The sequence below is a fragment of the Pezoporus wallicus genome, unplaced genomic scaffold (assembly GCF_028554395.1).
Source record: "Pezoporus wallicus isolate ANWC-B61680 ecotype Strahan unplaced genomic scaffold, APGP_CSIRO_Pwel_v1 contig_5767, whole genome shotgun sequence".
NCBI lineage: Eukaryota > Metazoa > Chordata > Aves > Psittaciformes > Psittacidae > Pezoporus > Pezoporus wallicus.
Genome location: NW_026640599.1, coordinates 9,365,822 through 9,390,498, shown reverse-complemented (window position 1 = coordinate 9,390,498; position 24,677 = coordinate 9,365,822). Strand labels below are relative to the sequence as shown.

At 42.0% G+C, this 24,677-nt stretch overlaps 1 protein-coding gene and 1 non-coding gene across 3 annotated transcripts in view; one reads left to right on the top strand and one right to left on the bottom strand.

Annotated features, from left to right (window-relative positions):
- SMS (spermine synthase) overlaps positions 1-20,283 on the bottom strand; it is a 44,875-nt gene extending 24,592 nt beyond the window's left edge. The window contains exons 1-2 of one of the 2 annotated variants that reach the window (XM_057419559.1): positions 20,092-20,283; positions 7,295-7,415 (exon numbers count right to left, since the gene is read on the bottom strand). In XM_057419559.1, the coding sequence (XP_057275542.1) occupies positions 7,295-7,415; positions 20,092-20,140 (170 nt within the window). In that variant the 5' untranslated portion in view covers positions 20,141-20,283. The remainder of the gene's footprint in view (positions 1-7,294; positions 7,416-20,091) is intronic. The other variant, XM_057419560.1, reaches the window with a different exon arrangement.
- Positions 14,378-14,541, top strand: LOC130604812 (U1 spliceosomal RNA). Its single transcript, XR_008973537.1, has one exon. It is a non-coding gene; the product is annotated as a U1 spliceosomal RNA (small nuclear RNA).
- Positions 20,284-24,677: the final 4,394 nt, after the last annotated feature.

The following is a 24,677-nucleotide window of genomic DNA, read 5'->3' as shown; positions in this document are numbered from 1 at the left end:
AATAAAAGCATCACCTGTCAAATTACTCAATGAGGGAGGAAATGAGAACCTGCTTATACTGGGAAAATCCCAAATATAAAAAGAATTATTGACATGGCATTATTTCAACATAGCACACTTTTTTTTTTTATAAAAAGAAAAAATTGCTCTTCATCTTCATTAGAGACGGACCTTAAGGAATTAAGCAACCCCATTTTTTCACTATACCATTATACCTGTTCTCTTTTTACAAAATAGGGAAACTAAATCAATGAAAGCTATCACAGTTCTAAACTGTTGCTGATTCCTAGCAACTGCTTCCTATTCTTCAGCCCATATTTGCACTCTAGGTAACTCCCTGAATAAACTAGTACATTTCAGCCTGAAACAAAGAGCTGAGGAATGTTCATCCTGCTCCTTTAAAATATGTTGACTAGGTTGTCGAGTGATTAGCAACAGACTAACACAGAAAAGTAAAAACACCCCTCCCTTCATGGTGTTAACATGTTCATCATCTCAGTGACATACAAGACAGCTTCAACTGGATAGATCTTGCACTGCTGTGAATGCCAGTAGGATTACACATTCTCTAAACAAGAATTCAGACACAAAACACAAGCTAAAAATGGATGCATGGATAAGGGAGGTCAAAGCTTCTCTGTAACAGTCTTCCACTGTAAAAACAGGTATTTCAGGTTTCATTTTTCTGGTGTTTTAAAGACCTTTCAAGTTGAACATGATAAAAGAGGGAGCAAGAAAAAAATCTGATAGCTGTATACAGCATGTAACAAGAGTACTTGCCCACAAGCAACGATGCCACTAGAATATATGTTAGCTGAGAAGATGCCCAACAATTTGCAAAGATTGGCTTTAACATTTTTTTCCTTACCCTAGATTTTATTCTTTTTAATCTGTTAAAATACAATGGGCCCTATGACTGCACAAAGTATACATTATATACATACACATCACATACATTAAATAAGACATTCTGAACTTTTAACTGTCCAGTTTAAGTTAGAATGACACTTCAGTGAAAGCAGGCTGCTTCAGGTGACCCTGAAAACATTCTGGAAGTTATATGAAAACACACAGCTCAAGGAAACAAGACTGATGGGGCCCTGAAACTCAAGAGACAGAGCTCCTTCTCCAACCAGGGCTGGAAAGCCAAATAAAGCATATCCATCCCCAATAGGGACATGGCCCCAGACAGGGACTTGAGTGCCTCAAGTGAGGCATTTCCTGCCCTGCTCTAGAGCCTTGGGTTGACAACCCCATTAATAAATGTTTTCAGCAGAACTTCCCTCAATTAGGTCCTTTGTCAGAGTAAATCACAAAGTAAATGGACCAGGTAGAGTTGCCACATGTGACTTTTGCTTGCTTAGCTTCAGACAAAGGAGAACAGGGAGCCGTTGCTTTGGCAATGACAACAGGAAAGCATGGATTAATCCCCAAATCAAAACCAATTCGTTTAACAGCCCAGGCCTCCACAGGGCTGTTCACCCAGTATCTTTGTCAGAGACAAAGTTTTGTTAAATTGTGGGCACTGCTGTTGATAATCTGTAGCACAGGGCACCCTGCAGGCTATAGGGGTTACCTTTGCAGACTTTCGAGTGTAGACACTCTTGAGCAACACATTACTATCTCATCTCAACCATTTTTTTCCTGGGATTAGTACCTATTTTATTACATCAGCTGCACACCTTTGTCTTGCAATGGTTCAGTCACCTGGTTAAAAAGGCATTTGTATGTGCACACTCACAAACCCCCTACTTGCATACAGGGCCAATTCACACATCTTTCATCCTGGGAAACTGCTGGTGACATACCTACTCTCCTTTATGTTTCCACCCCCACCTTCTAATACAAATTACCTCATTTCCAGAAGCACCCTGTTTTGCAAGGAAGGAAAAGTCTGCATGCCCTGGTATTTCTTCCTATGTGTGCCAGATAGGAAGTTAAGCTAATTAAAAAAAAACCTTTATATATTAGGTCTCAAAATGCAGACAAAATTGCTAGTACTAAACCAAAGCCCTTTTTAATTTTTATCAAATCCTCTGTATGTTGAAGAGTGGCAAGTAAGAATGACCTGGTAGAATGGTGCCGTTTTGTAGGGGTTAACTGTCTGGTCTATTGGACTTTTGAGTGTTCACACACTTATTCACATCAATTAACCAAAACGGCATCAACTGACAGTAGCAGGAATAGTCTAGTTATAAGGCTGCCTTAAAGTATATGCAGTTTAAATGACCTGAAAGCTCAAGAAATAAAACCTGCTGAGATCCCAAAACTCGCAGGAAGTTCTGCACATGCTACTGTTCCCAAATTCAGAGTTTAACAAGAAAGGCAAAGCACAGAAACATACTTTAATTTACAGACAGTAAGTTGTCTAGCTAACGTGAGTAATTTCCAGGGAAGATAAATCCAGTATGCACTGAAGTTCAGATGCCAATGAATATACCAAGAGAAAGTAATAACCATTCTTTATTAATTTACATTTAACACTGCACCAGAAAAAAAACAGACACTTATAAAGCAAATAATCTTCTCTTAATGTTCAGCTCTTCCACGCACTCCTGTTCTTTGTTCTTCAGTTCTTGAGGCTGTATCACAAACTGCAATTCCTTATTATATTTAGTATACTTTCCTGGATAGCTTCTATTAACAGCTCAACTATTTCCAGACCTGTATTGTATTAGAACTTTGAGAACTTATTTTGCAAGGATTCAGAGCCTCCATTAGCAAATGCAGTTTTGAACTGACACAACTTGTACACATTTTAACATTAATCTGACAACAGTAATTTGAAATTAAAACCAAGCTCATCTAAAGCTTTTCAACAGTTAACCATATTTCTGCTGGTGGAGTCTACTCACAGCTGGATTAGGGAGGCAGTGAAGCACAGTACATATAGGGTAAGAAAGAACACAAGGTTGCAGCACCTGCATGTGTATAGGAAGAAGGGGAGACCACTACACCTGCCTGCTAAAACAGGTGTCAAAAGGACAGTGACACAGCAAGTCAGTCAGCCCCCATGAATGAGGCAAGGCAAAAAACGGTGCTGAAGCCCATGTCTGCCCCAGTGTTTAGAGCATCTTTGAGTCCAATTTTTTTTCCTGAAACTCAGTATTCTCTATCATATTTCTGACTGTCAATTATAAAGATGAATGGCATGTCCAGCATATAAGGTTAAACAGATGAGAATCGGTACTTCACTAAACTTGTTGTGTTCAGCCCAGAAGGCTCAAGGAGATGAGTATTCCCCAAAAACCTACAGGCCGCATCCTTTCTCACATCACTAAGCCCCAGCTCTCCCTGTGGCCTCCACGGTATCCCTCTGGCCCCAAGACAGTAAGTGAGGTTCCTTCCTTAACCCACAAAGTGCAATATCAAAGCATCTGAAGTGATGCAAGGGCTCTGCAGCAATCACCAGGAAATTGTTTTGAAGCTGAATGTACACAGTGCATGCCCTGGAGTGTGGCATGAGGGTTTTATGTGAAAAAAGGCTACTTGATTACTTGATAAAACTGTGAATGCGTAAGCTGCCCAAACTGTGCAGCCTCAGCAACGCTGCCTTTTGGAAAGGGACTCTGGAACAATCCAACCCAAGACCCTGCCAGCTGACAAACTTCGATGTAGCCCTAAAGAAGAAATCCAAGCACCAACCTGGCTGTCTGCAGCAGTATAGATGCCTGAGTGCTTGCCCTTGCTCAGTGAACAGAGGCAAGAGGTAACCAAGACCCAGCATAACAGACCATCAATTATTTCCTTGCAGGAAGACCACTAGGCCCATCTCTTATCTTCACCTTCCCACAACAGCAAGAATACTATGAACTATCCTCTGGTGCAAAAGTTTCAGTTGCATTTAACAGTAGTGAACAGCTGAATGATTCAAAGTGTCTACCTGCTGAAAGACACAAGATCAACAAAACACACAGGAAAGAACCCATTTAAAAATCAGAATGAGTACTAAGCAATTGCTAAAGCTAATTACACATGGCTTCCTGGAAACAGAATCTCATTTTCTCTACCCCTCCCCCCATGCTATCTACTCGAGGACAGTTCTGAAAAGCATAAAAAAAAAAACAAACCCACAAACAAAAAACTGACTGGAGACTGTATAGTTCTCCCGCATGTTGAATTCCCAAGCTTATACTCAGAGCACCTAGGATATCCCCCTCCAGGGCTCTGCTTTACCGTGGGAAAACTGACTTGACCAACTTACTTCTGCCACAATGACCACAATGTACACCAGGACACAGGTTTACCTTTCCCACGAAGTCTTCCCCACCTCTGCTACACAAACACATCAACTCTTACATACTCCTCTCCCCCTTCAAACATTGTTATTATACACTAGCACTTGAGGAAGACAGTGGAATCTGGAGCAACAAGTATTTTCAACTGGCAGTGTAGTAAGAGAAATAATACTTTAAAATCCAGAGTTTTGCAAGGCCCTTAGAGATGCTTCTAGATGCCAGTTCAGTTATCTTCTGGAAAGTTTATACCACAGACATCTTTTCTAGAAAGTTCAGAACACAGGTAATTTAACTCTGGAAACTGCTCCTTTAGAGGAGACTGCTTTCCAACACAGGAATGATCAGATAAGACTGCAAAAAGGAAAGCAAATTTGAGGATTCACATCTCATGTCACTTTCAAACTCAAGGAAACACTGGAAAGCAAAATGATGTCATGTAATCAAAGAAAGCCAACCTTTAAATCTTTTAAGTCCTTTTTACTTTTAAATATTTTACCTTTTAATTGTTCAGAATTCATGTATATTTGATGTTATATTTTCAGGAGTAAATACAAGCTTAAACCAGTACAGAGGAAAGACAAAAGAGGAATAAGTTACCACCTTTTGCTATATTTTCACAGATAAAAGGTTATCCAAAACAGGAATCTTGAGCAAATTATTCAGGAAAAATGTAAAAGCACACATAAAGACAGAGAAAGAAAGACTGTACCAAAAAAAAAAAAAGGAAAAGCAGGTTTTTCTAAGCCTATCAAGCATTAAAAAAAAAAACCCCAAAACAAGCAAGTAATTTTAATCAGAAAAAGATAGTATCACATTTGAAAAGCTAACTGAAATGGCTCAAGAACTTCATTGGAGCATGACAATAAAAGATACAAACTTCGTACTAAAGGTAGCAAGTAAGCTGATACCAGTCAAGTCAGGCCCCAAGTTTACAATATTGGTGGTCTACACTACTTTAAATACAATACAGAGAGCTGTACATACAAATATGTTCACATGCAGTAAACAGACAAATTTTAGCAGGCAACACACCTGCCTATAATCTGAGCTATCCTTTCAGAGATACTGGTTCTCTCATTTAAGAAAGAACTTAAAAATCCTTGCGCAATTCTCATACGTTCGGAGTATGACCGAATGAGATACTTAACTGAAATAAATGCCAATTTGTTGGCTAACTCCAACCCTGAAGAACAAAGTATGCTGAGATTTAAAAAAAAAAAAAACACACACACCCACAAAAAAAACCCACAAACCAAAAGCAGTGACTACCACAATGGATGTCAGGAACAAATAACTGACTAAATGGAAACAAATGAAGTGCAATAAAATTACAGTACTTAATAACAAACAGGCCAAATATATGTGCCCATAATTCACTAACCCTGACACTGTAAAGCATCTTCAGGGAATAAAGCTAATGTGGCTTTGCTTACCTATTTATCCCTGCAGATTCTGCTTATGCGTCACTAATGACACTAACCACCTTTGTCATGCTGTTAGTTACTTCAATAGCTGCTTGAGAATTTCATAGATTCACAGAATTGTTAGCACTGGGAGGGACCTCTTGGAATCATCTAATCCAACCTCCCTGACAAGGCAGGGCCACCTACAGCAGGTTACACAGGAACATATCCAGGCAGGCTTTGAATGTCTCCAGATAGGGAAACTCCACAACATCACTGGGCAGCCTGTTCCAGTGCTCTGCCACTGTCAACATTAAATAAAGTTCTTCATGTCGAGGTTGAAACATCTTGTGTTTTAGTTTATGGCCACTGCTCCTTGTCCTGGGTATCACTGTAAGGAGTCTGGTACCATCCTCTTGGCACTTACCTTTGAGATAGTCATATGCATTAATAAGGTCCCTTTTTGGTAGTCGCTTCTCTAGACTAAAGAGGCCCAGCTCCTGCAATCTTTCCTTATAAAGAGATGCTCCAGATCCATGATCACCCTTGTGGCCCTCCACCAGACCCTCTCCAGTAGCTCCTTGTCTTTCTTGTACTGAGGGGTCCAGAACCGGACACAGTACTCCAGATGCAGCCTCTCCAGGGTTATGTAGAGGGGGAGGATCACCTCCCTCAATCTGCTGGCCACACTCCTCCCAATGCACTCTAGTATACTGTCGGCCCTCCTGACCACAAGGGCACACTGCTGGCTCATAGTTAACTTATCTACCAACACTCCCAGGTCCTTCCAAGCTGAATCGCTCTCTAGTAGGTCAGCCCTCAACCTGTACTGGTGCTTGTGGTTGGTTCTTCCTCCCCAGGTATAGTACCCTACACTTACCCTTGTTGAACCTCATTGGTTTCTCTTTGCCTAATTCTCCAGCCTACTGAGGTCCTGCTGAACAACAGCACAGCCTCCAGGTGCATCAGCCACTTCTCCCAGCTTCATATCAGTAAACTTGCAGCCCTTCACCCAGGTCTCTGATAAACAAGTTGAATAAGACCAGACCTGGGGAACACCACTGACTACAGGCCTCCAACTGGCTTCTAATCTGCATATTGCAATCCTCTGAACTCTGCCATTCAGAGAATTTCTGATCCACTTCAGTGTCCATTCATCTAACTCACATTTCCTAACCTTACCTACAAAGATGCAATGGGCGACAGTGCGCAAGTGAAGCATATAAAGTGTTTAAAAAGCATATTCAAAAGACAGGGACAGAAACTTTTTTATTATTCACATGCTGCGGTTAGGATTGAATTTAGACATACTCAATTAACAAAAGAATTACAAATACTTTCAACTGACTTGAGCTATCCTGCATCTGGAAGGACTGGCCCTGAGACCAAGACATCAAACAATGCTACTGCATCAGTACAGCCCAGACCAACCAATTCAACTATTCTAGTACACAAACTATAAGATGATAGAGGCTAGAGTATCAACGGCATTCTGCCTTATTTCAGTCACTTTATACACAAGGCTGGTAAAATAATAGCTTGCCCTACCTGCACCTCAGAAGGAAATCCAACACAGGGAGAAATAATTACCTGTAAATGAGGACAGAGGGGACAATCTATAGAAGAAAAAAAAAAAAAAGAAAATCCACTCACCTGCCATTTTTCTTGATGTAGGTTGCTAAATAGCCATGGTCTTCCCAGTTATGAACTGTTTCTGTCATTCCCTGCTCCTGAAAAATGGGCTGTAGAGCTTTAAGAACAGCATTGCAATCAGCTGCATGATTGAGGAAAAGAAAAAAAATATCAGTAAGGATTTTCCATTCAAGTCAGTTTTGTTTTTTGTTGTTGTTTGTTTTGTTTTTTTTAAATGTCCAGTTTTTACTGGCAGCCTGCTGTACTTTTGAGTTCCACCTGAACAATAGCTTTCATGTACCTCTCCTCCCCCATCCCTAGAGATACTCCTCAGGGAAGTTTTCTATTATTTTGATAGAACAGTACTTTTAACTATGGCTACAATTTGTCACCTACCGTATCACAGTCCAGGCATGGCCCTACTCATGTAATTATTTTTTAATCACTTGGAAACAACAATCCCAGAAGGAAACACTGCACTGATGAACGATTTGCGTTGCCATGTCCTACAGCTAGACATTTTTCTGAAAGGCACTGAAAAACTAGACAGGGCAAACTATCCTACCCACAATGAAGCCAAGTGGTTCTGGGACATCAAAAGTGTAAAAGAAATAGGGCCACAATTCTAGTTTCCAGTCTCTGCAACTTTGCACTGCTCACTTTAAACTTGCATCAGTCCCCTTTTCTGGGGGTACAATCACAAAGAAATGTCCCCCTAAACTTGCATCAGTCCCCCTTTTGGGGTCAGTACATTCACAAAGAAATTTTGTCACTTCAAGCATGTGATCCCCTCTTCCTGCTTGGCATTTGCTTTCCTTGTCACACTCCATTACCTTCTCCCTCATCTTTTATAAAACCCATATTCATTTCCTTCCCTTAATGTCACTAGCACATTAAACAAAAACCAAACAAACAAAACCAAACCAAAAACAAACAACTCAGTATAATAATGCTTACTATACTATTCCAAACCAGAAAATTAGCCCAAACCTCAAACTGAACTAGTATGCAACTAACTCCCCAATCACTTCACTTCTGCAGCTCTTACAAGATATTTAAGTAGCAAGATGGAGAACAGATCCTGAAGAACTGAAGTGCTTATACCACATTTAGCCCATCTGCTTTCAACAGCTTCAAGGATTTCTGCTAGGTATATCTTGGCAGAGACTGCAGGACAAATCATCACTGATATTTTTCTGCTCCATAACATACTAATCCCTCACAAGCTGCTCATAATTTAGCAGATTTCTTTGCTAAGCAGTCAGGCAGAAGCTTGACTGAGTTCTTCCTATTATGTGGTTAGCTTTAGGAAATTAATAAACATACTCTTCCATCATATCTCCTTTTGGTTACACCACACAAGATTTGCCTCAGAGGGATAATTAATTCCCCAAAGTTGGAGACTCCTTTTAAAAATGTTTGAGGCATCAATGGTTGCCTCAAGGCATCAGGACATTTCAACAATCTCTCACCAAAATCCACTTGCCACCACCTCACTCCAAGCTCAGATATGCATTATCAATCACTGATAAGAAAAAAATAACCAATGATGATTAGAACAGTATCAACACCTTTGAATCCACACCAAAATGTTAATTCAGACAGTGCTTAATTTTTTGTTATTCAGCAACAAACTAATCAACGCTGGTTGCCAAGCATGAAATACTGTTAGAAGGATTTGATAATTACTTGCCAGAAGGCATGAAAAGGCCCAGAGTTTCAACTTGAGAACAGAAACAAAACCACTGTGTGTAAGATTTGAGAGATACATACTTCTCAAGCGTTAATGCCCAGTAAAACCAAGCAATTTTGGAATCCCAGCACTCTTGATGAGATGATTTGCAGTGGTTGCAAATATTCCTCTAAAATTTTAGCAGTGAAGAAGCTATTATTTGACAGTCATCTGTGAACACAAATGCAGCTCAAAGTCCAGAGTTATGGTAAGCATCCAGTCCGGCTTCATGCACAACACTGGCTAGTTTTGCAGGATACTCCAACACTGAGCTCAGTAATCCGCTACTGAGCCTCACTATCTCCAAAAACATTCTAGTTTAAGACCTCCTGATACCAGAGGATTGACAAAATCTTAGTAAACTATGGGAACAGATTAGCTCTCATTTGAAAATATTCACTCAGTTTCTGACTTCAAGTTTTTCTTCCTGATTTTGAATCCTTTCCTCTAGGAACTGGGAATATAACAATAAAACACTAGAACACAAAGCACTTCTATATGCTTCTGCATTTGACAAATTCTTCCCTTTGCAGCTACACTTTCAATAGGGAAAGGTGAAGGGTAGTGTCAAGTGAACTGCTTCATTAAGAATACACTGAAAAGTTAGCATACATTAGAAGCCAAAATGCAGAATATGCTAATAGTCAACAGCAACCTGAATGACTTTTATGTTTCAGTTCAGAGCTGTTTAAATTATTTGTTTTACTATACCAAGTTATTGTGTTGTACAAATGCAAAATTTTCACACATGAACACTATCTGTCAACTCCAAATCTTCAAAAAAAAAACCTCACAGGAAAGGGAAATATACAGAGATAAGATGGGAGGGTGTCAGATACAAGCAATGAAGGGAACACACCTGAGAAGAGTTTAATTTACAGCCAGGTGAAGTCACAGGGCAGTTGAAGATGAGAGCAGCAGGAGGCTGGGCCTCCAGTCAGCTGCAACAGCACACCCAACTGCTCTGGCACCGAGCCCACCAGAGTCAAGATAGGCCATTCACAATGCCTCCCTCCATTTATTGGAAATACAGCAGCTGGGCTTATAGGTGTACAGGGGTTTTCTCATTCACAGACTAATCTGAGACTTTCTTCCAATGCCAATACTGTATCTCAATCCTTATAATGAAAAAAACCTCCAGAACTAGAATTTTCCTTCAACAGGAAAATAAACCCACACCTCAAGAATGAAAGCACACCCTGAAGCCCCTGCTTTTCTTACTCCAAGACAAAGACACTAGTTTTTGCCTAACATATTAACAGATGCAAACACAAAACTGGCTTTAGCAACACATACCTCACAGGTATTAAGTTTGGAAGACCGCTGTCAGAACCCCCCCGACATGCGAGTAGAATCCTTTGTTTTGTCCTTGTCAACTTGGAGAGCACAAAAAAAAAATCAGGAAGCAGAAATCTACACTAACATTAGTCCTTTCAATCAATTTGCACCCTCATCATCTTAACTTATACATAGAATAAATAATGCATTGGATGAGGCTTTAAAAAAAAAAAAAAAAGAGGACAGCAGGTAGAAAGTCATTACTATTCACCCATCCATGAGGAAACAGACCAAGTACCCCTGTGCACTTAGTCCATTTCATTATTCTCTATTACAGTAGGTTAAGAATAGAAGGCTGCTTTTTCCTGAGGAGTTTCTATAGAATATCCCCACTCTCCTCCTCTGAGGACTTCCAGCTAGACAGTGAACACAGGCAAATCAAATATTGTGCCACAGGAGCAAGTGCATCACCACAGTCAATATAAATCATGCAGTACATCCAAGTGTTCTTTCAGAAATTATGGGTAAACCAATCATGAATCAGGAAGAGCTCTCAAAGTATTCAAAATACACAGCTACCAACAGGAGAATTTAACCCTCAATCTTTCCCTGCACCATCGTCACCTCTCTACCAGTTCAGATTTCCAAGAATACACACAAAAGACCCATGAGAAAAATCTCTGCGACACACTACAAGTCTTTAACACAATATTTGCACCATTTCTGAACACTTAAGTTTCCCCCTTTTAGCTAGATAAATACTCTACCTTCCCTTTGCAGTAATCACCTCTTCTCTCTTCCAACATCCCGCACAAGTTAATGCAACCCACCTCTTCCTTTCCTTCCCTTCCCATACACACTCTACAGCTTCCCGCCACCCTGTCCCCAAAGGATCCAACCAACTAGGGACTGAACTCATGTTTTCCTGTATTGACTGATGCCAAGCTAAAACTGCATGGTCACCAAACAAAGCATTCCTACCTACCCTCTTTCATTCCTGCCTTTATACTCACACATCAGACTTGACAGAGGGTAGGAAGGTGGTGTGGGAAGCATTCAAACCCAACTCAGTCATGTATCATGTCAATGCTGACATGAAAAGGAGTGCTTAAGTCAATGACATGACCATACCCCCTGAGCAAACCAAACCTGTAGCTCACCTGAGGTCCGATTTTTCTACTTAAAGTCAAATCTGTGTACAGAATTGTGTACAGATTGTTCTGTGCTGGCACAGGCAGGTCAGGTAGTTACTACAGAACAGCAGATGTTAGAAGTGACCTCTGGAGATTGTCTCATCCAACCCCCTGTTCAGAACAGGATCAATGACAGCAGGTTGCTTAGGGCCACAAGCAGTCATGGTTTTGCTATCTCCATAGACAGACTCCACTACATCTGTGGGTGAGCTATTCCTGTGTTCAGCCACTCTCACAATTAAAGAGTTTTCTTATGTTCAGATCAAGTTCCATGTGTTTCAATTTCTGCCCACTACCTCTTGTCCTGTCACACAGGGCATCACTAAGAAAAGTTCAGATCCACCTTCTCTAGTCCCCCCACCAGTTATCTGTTGACTTTTTATATAATTTGACATGGCACTTAGAGACGTGGTTTAGTGGTAGACTTGCTAGCGTTAGGTTAATGGCTGGACTCAATTTTAAGAGACTTTTCTAAATTATACTGTATGAAAAAGATGCCCCCGAGTCTTCTCTACTCCACACTGATGAGTCCCAGCTAATCCAGCCTCTCATGACAGGTACTCCAGTCCTTTAATCACATTCATGGTCCTACACTGGGCATACTCAAGCAGGACCAACCCTCTCTTGCACTGAACAGACAAAGCACACCAGATATGCCTCACCTGGGCTGAGTTGAGGGGAAAGATCCCTAAACTGAAAGCAAAGCTGCCTCTATCCTGTCTGTGTATACAGGATCATTCTTCCCAGATGCAACGCCTGACATTTTCTTTGGTTGAACTTTACTGGGTTCCTGTAGGCCAGGAGTGCCCACACTGCAATCATCTTTCCCAGTTTCATGTCATCTGCATCCTTGCTGAGGATTCACTCTGTCCCAGTGCCCAGGTTATCAATGAAGATATTGAAGTGCATTGCCCACACTGTCTACCTCTCCTTCAGTAACTACCACTGACTGGCTTCCAGGTGGACTTGGTTTGCTTATCATAACCTCCTGGGCCCAGCAACTCCATTTCCAATCAACCCCACTGTGGATTTCTGGAACCTGTATTGCACCACTTTGTGCATGAAGATGTTACTGGAAACAGTGTCAAAAACCCTGCTAAAGTCTAGTAAACAGCAGCTACTGATCTTCCCTCCTCCATGACATCAACATCTGGTGGTCAAAAAACTATCAGGTGGGTCAGGCATGATCACCCCTTCATAAATCCAGATCCACTACACCCAAACACTTTCAAGACAAACACAGGTTTGGAAACAATTTCCAAGATTAGTAATAATGGTGACCTTAGTAAATAAAGTAATAATGTACTAAAGTTTGTGACTAAAGTAACAGAAAATACATAGGGTCTTTCAGATAACACTAGCAACAAACACTTTCTAAGACAGCTCATTATGGAATAAGAAATCTCTGCCCAAGTCTCCACAGTTAATGTAAAGAGAACAGACCCTACACAGCGACTTTTCCATAGCCTTTCCTATACAAGAACAAAAATTCAAATGCAGGGTACAAAACCAACACATCATTAAACACTAAGCAAGAATTCAAACAAAAGCAACTGCATGGACAGTGAACAGGAATAGCTGTGCTTCAACTTCTGCAGGCAGTGTTAAGTGCACGCGTATATAAAAGCAAAGACAATTCCAGAGATGCAGGCTCAGTAACAAAAATCACTTTTTCCTACTTCCTCCTCTGAGCTCCAATAAAGAGATTTTTTTTTTCTTTTTCAGTTCTTTCACAAAACCAGCATATGATTCTTATATCACCTTTAAGGGATAACTGTACATAAAAACCTCAAAATTTTAGCAACTATAAGCCTATCAGCTCCACCCACTTCCATAATGGCAAAAAAATACATTAAACAAGTTATTCCTTAACCCTTCCTCTATTTAATTTCTTGTATTAGGACAATCAAAAATTTATTGTACATCTAAAAGCAGAAAGTGTGTACCCCATGTTTTGTGAGTATGAAGTTTTCTGTAAACTCAGCCTCAATAGTTAAGATGTGACATCCCATTACAATTAACAACTTTTTAAATGCCTGTCTGCTGGAATGATGCACAACAGTCTATCAGAAATCCTGACAATTCCAGTAACTCTGACAGAGGACAAAGAATACCCAGAACATGTCTAGTCTTACAAAGTAAGTGGCTGGCATTCTCTAAGACACATTGCTGTTTACTAATCACAAGGAAGTTTAGTGAAAAGAGCTTTTAACTTTTCTTCTCTCCCCAATTGCTACTTGACCCTGTAAGCCTTTTAAAGGTTTTTCCATTTCACACAACTTCTCTGTTCGTTAATACAAAAGCAAACATTTGGTTCTCTAGAGGCAGATATGTGAAGTGTTTGTCGCACTGTTCTGTGCCACCCACAAACAGTAGCTTTTACCTTTCAGACATTTAAGTCTCACAGACTCTTCCTGACTTGCTGCTTGGTGAAGTTCAGTTTTGCTATGGGAAGATTTAGACGTTACCGCTTCATCCTCACACATTATCAGAGCTGAGCAGCAGGCAAATAGGTAAACTAAAGGCATTTGGCAAACCAACATTCTCATATGCAAGTTCAGCATATCACTTTTACAGAGTATTTATGCACTCAGAAAAAATATTTCATATGACATGCAGCTTGAGCCTTAATAACAAATGTGTTTTCAATGCCTTAGCGCCACAAACTTAATTTGTCTCTCCCAATAATGTATATACTGAAGTCCATCAAATGGCATATAAAGACTGTTCAAATTTTAAACATTATCACCTTTTGCAATATTTGTAGTTCTGCCAGCAACAAAAAAAAACCAACCAAACAAACAAAAAAACTGTAAAAAGAGAAAATGTACTTGGTAACAGAATTTCAGCATGCCCAAATACCACCAGCTTCCTGTGCTTTTTCATCACCTGGTACCTGACTATCTTACCTGGCAGGGGAGACACCATGATCAAGCAGGTGGTTTTCCCAGGGCGAGGCTCATCCCTTGCACTCCGGGTGTGCTGACCCCTGCGATTTCCCCAAATGCGGGAAACTCGACTGCATAATTTGTGGTAGTGGGGAACTGCGTTTTTTTTTTTTTTTATTTAGGGGGATTGGACTAGATGATCTTTCGAGGTCCCTTCCAATCTCTAACATACTGTGATACTGTGATCTTCAAGTTTATTAAGCAGCAGTGATTACTACCTGTCATACATACTTCTCTCTTTCCAAGGGTTCTGCTATTGCAATGACACAGAGATGTGTATACAAATTTGGAAATACTGATGTGTCAAAAGCAGTATTTATTTCTTGCAGGAATTTGTTCCACAGCCTCAAACTAGACCCTCATGGAAAACATCTCCCATATTCTTAACCCTCCCCTTTGCTGGTGACAATTTCTTCAAGTCTGAGCAAGCAGTCACAGAGTACCTGACATCACACTGGAGAACCAGATAATTATATTTTCAGAGTTCCATTCATAAAGCATTTCAATCTTCAAAACAGGAAATCAACCAAAACAGGGAATGAGTTCACAGCAGCCCTTACTGCTAAAAATGGAAAGCTATCAATTCCTGTATTACCCTCTCCTGACAAGCCCCATTTGTGCTCTGACGCACAGCAGGCTAGCTCCTGGGCCAGGCCTGTCAGAACTAGACTGTGGAGACCTGCAGGGCTCAGCTCAAAACAACCCAGCCAAGAGCATAGGCTGAGACCACACCACTCACAGAAGCTGCTAAGAGCACAATTTAAACAGACCCATTCTCCTGAACTGCAGCTGCAAACTCACCTTTAGCCAAGGTTTATAACAGTTGCAGGCTTTACTTGAGTAATACCAGAGACATTTACTTGAGTCTTGTTTAATCTTTATGTGGTCTTCACATACACACCATAGTCAGAGTCAGCAAATTTCAGTAACATACCATAAATCAATATAGTAAAGAAGAGATAAGCACATCAAACACGTTATCTGTGTAATCAGATGTTTCAGCACGTCAGACAATCCAATACTTGACAGAACCAGTCAAATTGAGCTACAAGGCTCAGATGCCATTCCACCCACAACACATTCAAATATACTTAATGTGTTTTTACTAACTGCAGCCAGCTCCAGTCATAGAAATACAATTTGCCTCCTCAAAACAAAGCCCTAGCACCTCTAGTACATTAGGCAACAGCCACACACTCAAAGTTTTTCTGATGAGTTTTTCATTTATAATCTTCAAAACTGTCAAGTATTTAGAATTGGCTTAAACTTTTCTCCTTCATACACAAGATTGACTTACTCACAGAAAAACTTTGCAGGGACACCAAGCTTCCAATGCCAGTCACCTGCTTTCTCCGGTCCACACATGCAGGATGAACCATGACTCAACAGCTAGAACAGCTGATTACCTGTTTATGAAACCAAACCAGAACCAACTAGACTGTCTTCACTGCAGCAGGATACAGCTCACCATACACAAGCAGCTGAACTCATGTAGAAAGCTCACAGGTAGAAATTCAGGTAGAGGCTTCAGAGATGGTAAAGAGGAAGAGCCAGCGCAGCACTCCTCCCTCATCATTTAATTCTCCTAAATACTACTGCTGGTGGGAGGCTGTCTCCTTAAGATAGGTTTTTAACTAGTTCTTAAAGTAAGGCAATTCAACTACACAGCTCCAAAGGGATGCAGAACAAAAAAACCTTGTCAACTCTTTCCCCCTGCAAAGTTTAGATCAGCACAGCCAAGAACAACCATGTAAAATTACAGTCCTGCTCTATGAAGAGCATAAAGATGTCCAGTCAAAACCAAAGACAAGAATGAAAATATTAGCTTAACTGCATGCAATTCAAATGTTTAACAATTTGATAGCCTAGGTAAAAACATCAATATGGAAAGAACATTTCTTTCTTGCAGAGCAACCCAGAACACCTTATAATCGAGATTTTGAGAACATGAGTAATTTACATCTTTGCACCCCTGCTTTACCTTACAGCACTTTGTCTGCTTGAAGCTAAACCAAAAGTCGAAGATACAGGATTGCCAGCAGAGTTAATGACACTTTCTTACCCTTTAATGAATGCTTCAGGCAAGACATTTTATGTATTTTCAATTAACTTGTAAAGCAGTTAGTACTTGAAAAAGACTCCAAAAGAAAAAAAAGAAATAGATCTGTAAATCAAGTTTGTTTCCAATAAGGGTAGTTATGCAGCAAAACACTAATCAAAGTATAGGTCAAGTCAAATCCAGTACACATGATACCAGCTAAATTCTTCTTTCACACATTAATAAAAAAATAATTTATGATCTACATCCAGCAACATTTAGACCCAAGCACTGTAGCCATTTTTTATTTACATGGATTCCTACTGATGACAGGCTTGATTTTCTCATCAAGATTTCCCCTACATGCAGTGTCAGAATTGAGCAGTGGATCCTGCAGACAGGAACAAAGCCACTGACAGAGGGCCTAAAGAGGTTCAGACCACAAAAGGTATTCCCTCTTCCATCTCCTATGTTTCATATGTTTATAAAAGCATTCATTTGAAGACACAGGTATGTGCACACACACATCCACTTCTTTTTCTCAGAAGCCCAAGCATTGCCTTACCTGCCCTACAGCCCTAGCATTCTCACTGCATGCTAACTCACACGAGAGTCCACTAAGAACTTCAGTAACTGTTTCAGCTCAGGTAATCAATACTCTCTGCTCCACCATCTCACTCATCTGAGCCAAAGCCTCAAAATGTTGTCACCACAGCAGTCTGTGCAGCTTTACTACAAACTGTGCTGCTATTGAAGGGACATGGCATACACAAAGTAAGCTAGTGGGAATGACCTACCAGAATTTACATCATTCTGCAACACAAGCACTTGCTAGCTAATGCTGCACAAGTATTAGCATGTGACAAAACCCCATCTTCCCAACTCGGAGCTGGGTCCTTCAGGTCCTCTCATTGACATTCAAAGGCAACCTCTTTATTTTCAGAAGATCAGAAGACTGAGGATAAAGACAAGCTACACACAATAGAACACATAAAGAAAGAAACAGATCCCAAGAGAACATTAACATCTCAGAAACACTATCCCATCCTTTATGGTCAAGTTCAATCTTGATGCTGGACAGTAACAGTGAAGTCTTTCTTCCCTTCAAGATTAGGAGACTATTGAATAGCTACAGTGTTAAACACGAATGCTGAGAATATTCAAGTTATTTCATCAACCATTTGCAACAACTTTCATATAAGCAGATTCCTAAAGAAAAAGACATGATAATCATATACAGTTATTGTAAAATGCACTGCAGTGAAACACAAACTACTGAACAAACTTGCCTTAATAAAGTCTTACCTTCCTAAAAGCTGGCAAGTTTAACAACTATATTAATACCTACCAAAAATAGGTATTTTTCAAAAACTGAGGACACAAGTAATGCTTTGAGAAACAGGGAATGCCCATTTACCAAGAAGTTAAAAAATTCTACATTCTCCAGAACACAAAGATGAAAACAGCTTCAGCTGAGCCATAGATAACATGTTATGCTCAGGAACCAGGGGGTCCAAAACAACATCTCATTTTACTCAGGATCATTTTATGGCATTACAGACCACTTCGAAATTTTATTGACCATGTAACTTACAGTAAAAACCTCAACTAGTTGATGATCTGCGATTCAGCATTAAACTTCAACTCCTCTACACAATCTACAAATGTACATTCACCGATTTTCCCCTCTATAGACAATTCCTTATGTTCTTTGGGTAATAAGTACTACATAAAAGACAAAATGCCACATGGAAAGTGTAAGTCAACTTCAGAGCTGCCATGGGTGGAAGAAACTTCTTCACGTCTCACTGAAGATGTCTACTGTGCTAAAACAAACTTAAGGGTAAAAGGCTTTTTCCCTCCTTTGACTTACACAGCAAGACTTCTACAGTTGGTCCATCTCCCCACCCCCAATTAGCACGTGCACCTTGACAGGAGAAAGGCCTAAACACTTCAAAACATTTCAGAAGTAAAAGAAAAGGGAACAGAAAAACTAATAAGCACAATACTTACAATCATTGCCACAGTCTCTATGTAATTAATGACATAGGGTTTATAACATAGAGCAGCTAACATAACTGCAGCTTATTTTCAGTACACATACTCTTTTCTCTGGCAATCCTGACTCTTCTGCAGAAGCCAGTTACTGATGTAATCCTTGAACCTATGATAATTCAGAGAACTAAACGGGCAAAGAGGGGGCTGGATGGTATCTATGAAAATTGCTTCTACACTGGTTTAGTTTTCCAATTCTGTTCATGCTACATGAGTCATGGATAAAGTACAAGGAAAAAGGAAGGACTATCTTGTTCGTCATCAGGTCACCATTTCAGTGGCTATTAAAAAAATTAAATCTCACTGTAAAAATGGAAACTGCAAGCCTTTCACCATGAAACACAGTAGAATATCCTAAAGCATGCTGCTTGGTAACAACTCCACTAATACCTTCCCCGTCTCTTGTTCCCAGCTCTCCTAAAAGGAAGAGCAGCAAGGCCAGGAAGGGCACAGCACTCAGCAAAGCCCCGGGAGTCAGAATCCCCTCTCTTAAACCAAGCCATCGGCAGATTTTATCCGTAGACGGGATGAACCACCCCCTTCTCTTCAAGAAGGGAAATAAAGAGAAATGGGGTCGACGCATAAGGTCAGACCCCTGGCCGCACTCGGGCTCCGGGAAGGACCTGCCCCAGCGAAGGGCAGCCCCGGCTGGCGGCCTTGCTCGGCACACACCTACCCCTTTGGCTCCCATCGCGGCTTCCCCTCACCCCACGCCCCCCTTGAACCTTTTCACCCATCTCGGCTGTCGAGAAACGTTGCTCCATCCGTTTCTGGCTCGAACATGCCCCCTACAGATAACTACGGAGTAAAGCTCTGAAATAGCCGATGGCTCATCCAATGCCGAATCTCATCGCTGATCACTTCCTTCACGCTTCTGCGACGAGGTTAGAGAAGTACCCGAATGACAGACACTCTTGCGCTGCACCCGCACCTCCCTCTGCGGGAAGCACGGGCCCGTTTCAACACCCCGTCCTGAAGGGCGCTGCCAGGGCTGCACTACCTGGAGGACCGAGCCAAGGCGGGCTGCCTTTTCGGGGACCCCCGGCCCGGCCACTCGGAAATGGCCAGGCCTTCTCCCTCCCCGCGGGCCCACAGCGCGGCACCTCCACCAGCCCGCTCACTCTGCCGCCGCCGGGAAAAGCCCGCCCTGACGACTCCGCAGCTGCGATCAGCCGGGGCGGGGGCACCTGCACGGCAGCCTGACCCCAGGCCGGGCTGCCCCCAGCGAGGGGCTGCAGCACGGCGGACACGGGGCAGGAGGCCGCAGCGGGCCGCACGCCTGCCCAGGCCGGGTGCGGCGGCATGGCGGCCTCTGAGAGCCCGGGGGGGCACCTGCCCGCCGGCGGAAGAGGACACTGAGGGGACACGCAGAGCACACAGCTGGGCAGCGGCGCCAGAGGAAGGCCCAGGGGAGGGGGCGCCCGCACGGGGCCTGGCGGGCGGGCAGGCAGGCAGCCACGCCGCTTCCTCGGCGGTGGCGAGGTAGGACACACCGCCGAGAGACCGGCGAGTAAAAGACACATGCCCCCCCCACTCCCCGCCTGCTCTCTCTGCTCCACGGCCGCGGCGGTTACCTGTGGCGCCGAGCAGGAAGTCCAGGGTGCTGTGCTGCGCTGCTGCCATAGTGAGGTACAGCCCTGTGCCATGCCTGGAGGAGGCGGCAGCGGCGGCAACGCGGGCAGTGCGGCGGAGGAGCCTATATGTGCGTGGGGGCTGCAGCCGCGCAGCACGGGGGTGGGCGCAAGCCGCGCGGGGCGGGGACCCAGCCTGAGGGGCGGGGCAATGGCTGCGGGGGTGGCGACGCAGGGGGCGGAGGGGCAGTGGCCGTTGGAGGCCTCGCTGTCCAGCGGGAGGGAGGTGAAGTGAGGCTGGAGTGAGGCAGGAGCTAGAGCCTGTGCGGGGAGCTGTTGGGGTGTTTGGTACCGCTGTTCGGTGCTGGCCTGGTGCGGTGGGTTCCGGAGAGCCGCCGCTGCGGTACTTAAGTTTCCCTCCCCCTCCGCGATGGATGCGGTGGTCAGTACCCGCGCCGCAAACTCCCGGCTCGGGCCCCCGGCATGGGGCTGGTCTGTACGTCCGCAAAACACGCTGAGAGCCCAAGCGTTTAAGAGTCAGCTCACACCCGCGCTCTCCGAGTGAAATCCCGCCCCAGCGCTGAGGGCACGGGTCGCCTTCCCGCAACAATGGTGGCCTCGGCCCAGAGCTGCTCCTCGGGACCCGGTGCCCTTGCTGGGCAGGGCGAGTGCTCTGCTCCCGCGGCAGCAGAGCGACCGGAGAATCACCAGAGAATCTTCAAAGCCTTTTGTTTGAAGTCATTTTCATCTTGTGTAAGGGATAACTGTAAAGCATCGTGCGGAAGCCACGAGTGACTTAAGCCACGTGTCGTTACAAACCCAGAAAAACACCATCTAAAAGTAGTTAATGATAGGACTGATGTTTAACTTCAGCGGTTGCTACACGTTTTGCCAGCTCTTGATTTGTTTAATTACTTTGCAGGGTTGAGATCACATTTTCACAATACTATGGCATGAGTGATTTCATGTGATCCCACACTTAAGACGCTTACAAGCAACCATTGTACAATGTGCTACCATGATTATTTCTGTAGGTTGCAATAATATTTCTCAGTGCAAGCTTACAATACTAGTTTTGGGCAGTACAGTTCCACACATGCATCCTGAGCAAAGCAAACACGTTCACTGGAGATGTGCATCAAAAGTGGCACAAACGTCTGCAGGCCTGTAATAACTACATTTTCATCATCTGGTGTTCATTTGCACAGCCGATCCATGAGAAGCTCCTTTTTTTTATGATTAATTACCTAAAATATAGGGCTTTGCAGATTCTCATGAACATCTTTGATCTGATCCTGGGTGTTGCAGGGATTGCATGATCCTGTTTGGGTGGATTTGTTGTACTTCTGCTTTTTCTTAGTGCCATGTTATTGGTTGGTTCTTTGTTTTTTTGGTTTGGGGGTGTTTTTTTTTTTTTTAACCAAAATCAATGCTTCATTGCTGCTCTCTCTGATCTCTGCTGTTTTATTTCAGACACACAGCTGCCACAAGATAGCCAGGAAAATCCCTGTATTTTATGATCTCTTACATCTGTCACCTTTGCTTGTGGCAGCTGCAGTTGTTTTAGTTACCTCATTACATAAAGCAATTTAATGGATTGTTTTTTGCCATCTTAAACTTCAATGGCAGCGAGGAACTAACCAATGCTTTTTGTACAGTTCAGCCTATTACATTATTTTTCCATTGTGGAATAGTTGGAAGAAGGTAATAGTGATGTTGCCACCTAAGTACCTTCTTATGTATATGTTCATATGTGCCAGATGCTTAAATTATGCCCTTACATACACATGAGAAGCTTTGCTGGGTTTACAGGGAAAAAGAAGAACACCAATTTGTCACGCACACCTTTTCCTGGCATTAATTTTGCTGTTTAAGGCTGACCATTCTGAACTGACACTTGAAGAGGGTTGGAGCATCATCTTTTTAATTAAATTTGCTAAAGGAAAAAAGAGAACAGTTGTCTTACCATGTCCTTTTTTATATGGATGGGGATTTTATGGATTAGAAGTGGACTTCAACTGAAAAGCTGAAAAGGCTAATGAATTATTTCATAGAACAGTGTGAAATATTTCTTAAACTTTGACTTAAAGGATAGTAACTAGCCATAAATGGCTTTCATAGCTGTTCATCAGGTCAGGTGGAGCTGGGAAGGCTGGCAAAATAGCATGAACATAATCTAAAAAGGAATATGGGTGGAGGAGGTTCACCTCGGTAATATCTCGGTAGAGCTGTAGGAAAACATTCAACAAGGAAGAAGTTTGCAATATCAACATAAAGGAGTGAAAGGGGACAGTAAATTCCATACAGTCTTATGGATCAGCATGATAACAAAGCCTGCAGAATTTAAGCCTCTGTGTGAAGGATCCATCGCTGAGGAAGAACCTAACAGACCTTCTCTTCCGCTTCTTTGGCACGACTACCCTGTGCATGCTACTTAACTAGGTCATGCCTGGGATATTTTTGGGACTCTTCCTGTTAGAAAATTACACTGAATGGAATTTAAAGAAGAGCAATTAAAATAATTAAAGAGATGGAGGGATTAATTTACGAGATGAGATCAAAAGATCTGGAATATTAAAACATCTTTCACAAATGCTGTGGAGTTTGGATGACATCATATTGTTAAGATTAGCACAGGCTGTATGGAAAGAGTTTATTAGCGTAAGATTACATGCATATTTTGAAACCAGTAGAGTCTGCAACAGTGGGTGCAACAGGGAAAAAAGGGTTGAGACACCAATGTTTGCAGAGTTGTGGAAAGTTCTGGGCTGAAAAGTGAGGGCAGAGGCCCTACCCTCTACAGGTAGATTGGACAGATTAGATAAAAGAGACAGGCTGACAGGAACAACCTTGCATTGGAAAATAGTTGGGACAAAGGCCTTGCGTGGTGTGCAGTAACTCACAGTAGAGGTGCGTTTCAGCCTGCATCACCTCTGTTCTCCATGTAATACTACTGTGAGCTGAAGTACCAAGTGTATCAAGTCTCAAGGTTTTTTAAACAGTGCAATAGCACTTCTAACCATAGCCTCCCTATTCATCTTCCCTGGCTACATCTGCCTGTGTTCATTGGTCTGGAAATATTTCACCTAGAGCTGCCACAATACAAAGGTCACTTCAGGAATTAAAGTTAAACCCAATGTTTTTTTTCACAGACAGCTAAGAAGTAGCCTGTAACAAAAAGATTTTTTCCTCGTGTTTATTACCTGTTCAGAAGTTCATTAACTTCGGGTCTTTCTGAGGCCTACCTGGGATGCACTAGGATTGCTTGACTTTAGCAGACTTTTTTCCTCCTGAATGGCTAAACAAGTTTCTGAAGTAATGACACATTTGAGACAGGAGTTCGCAAAGGTTGTGTTAGCCCTTGTTCCGGGATACCTGTGTATCTCATGGCTTTGTCACTAATGAATAATGTGGTCATTCACAATGTTAATTAAAACCTTGAAATCAAATATACCTATTTCAAATACACATACACAGAGAGGTTCTCTACCCACATCTGATTCTCTATATTCAGATTATTGTGAAACATAATCAATTTGTGCTAAGTGGAGGCATTTATACAGTACAGCTAAATAAGCAGCATAACATGTGCAAACATGTAACCCCATGCTAAAGTGACTGCTAGAAGATAGTACCAAAATGGTAAAAGCAGGAGCTGCAGACAAAAGAGGACCAGAGCATGGTGCAAAAAAGTGCCTGGAGGAAATTATTTGAAGCAAATGGTACCACAATTATGACCAAAGGTGAAGTTCACCATTTTGCAAAACAGTGTTATCTTATTATACAATACAGATTAATGTTTTCTAGAGGTTAATATCTGTTTAATACAGGTAAGAAAAACTGAAACTCAGTATTCAAACGAATTTACTTCTTTCATTCTTATTTCTAATTTTATGTCTGAGCATGTTACTGTTTACTAAAACAAATACAATTTATCTCCCCCTTCTTGGATGCTCACAATCAAGTATGTAGGCTTGCTGGGGCATTGCTCTGGAAAATTAAAAAAAAAAACAGATAGCAAACTCTCTCTCTCAAATTAAATTTAGGCACTGTGGTGTCAAAATCTTGTTGGAAACCATGAAAAAAATCTCAAACTTTGGAAACAAGCCTATTGCATTGAATAAGGAAGCACATTCAATTACATTGCAAGATGACTAAAGATTTCTTTTTTTTTTTTGAAGTTCTGCAAAAAGGGACCCTGGAGAGTCGAATTATATCATAGGATGTAAGACTTCTCACAGAACAAGTGAACAATTTCAGGAAGTTTTAGCAAACTCAGATAAGAGTTAATTGCTTAAATAAGTGCTACCATAAATTACAGCAGCTATTACACTCTCTGCTTTCTGGGAGCCCTCTGCTGGCTTTCAGCCAGAGTGCTGCTTTTGAACCCTTACGATGGGATTTCCTTTGATCCAAATAGATTTCAACTTGTCCCTTTTGGGCAGACCAAAATTTTTTTACCAAAATTATTTACCAGAGAAGTGAATAATACGGTGGCCTGAGGTCGAGTGAGTCCAGCAGCCCCAGGATCCTGGTCATCCTGCATACCTTGTTCAGGGACAACCGTTACCATTAGCACTTTCACTAAT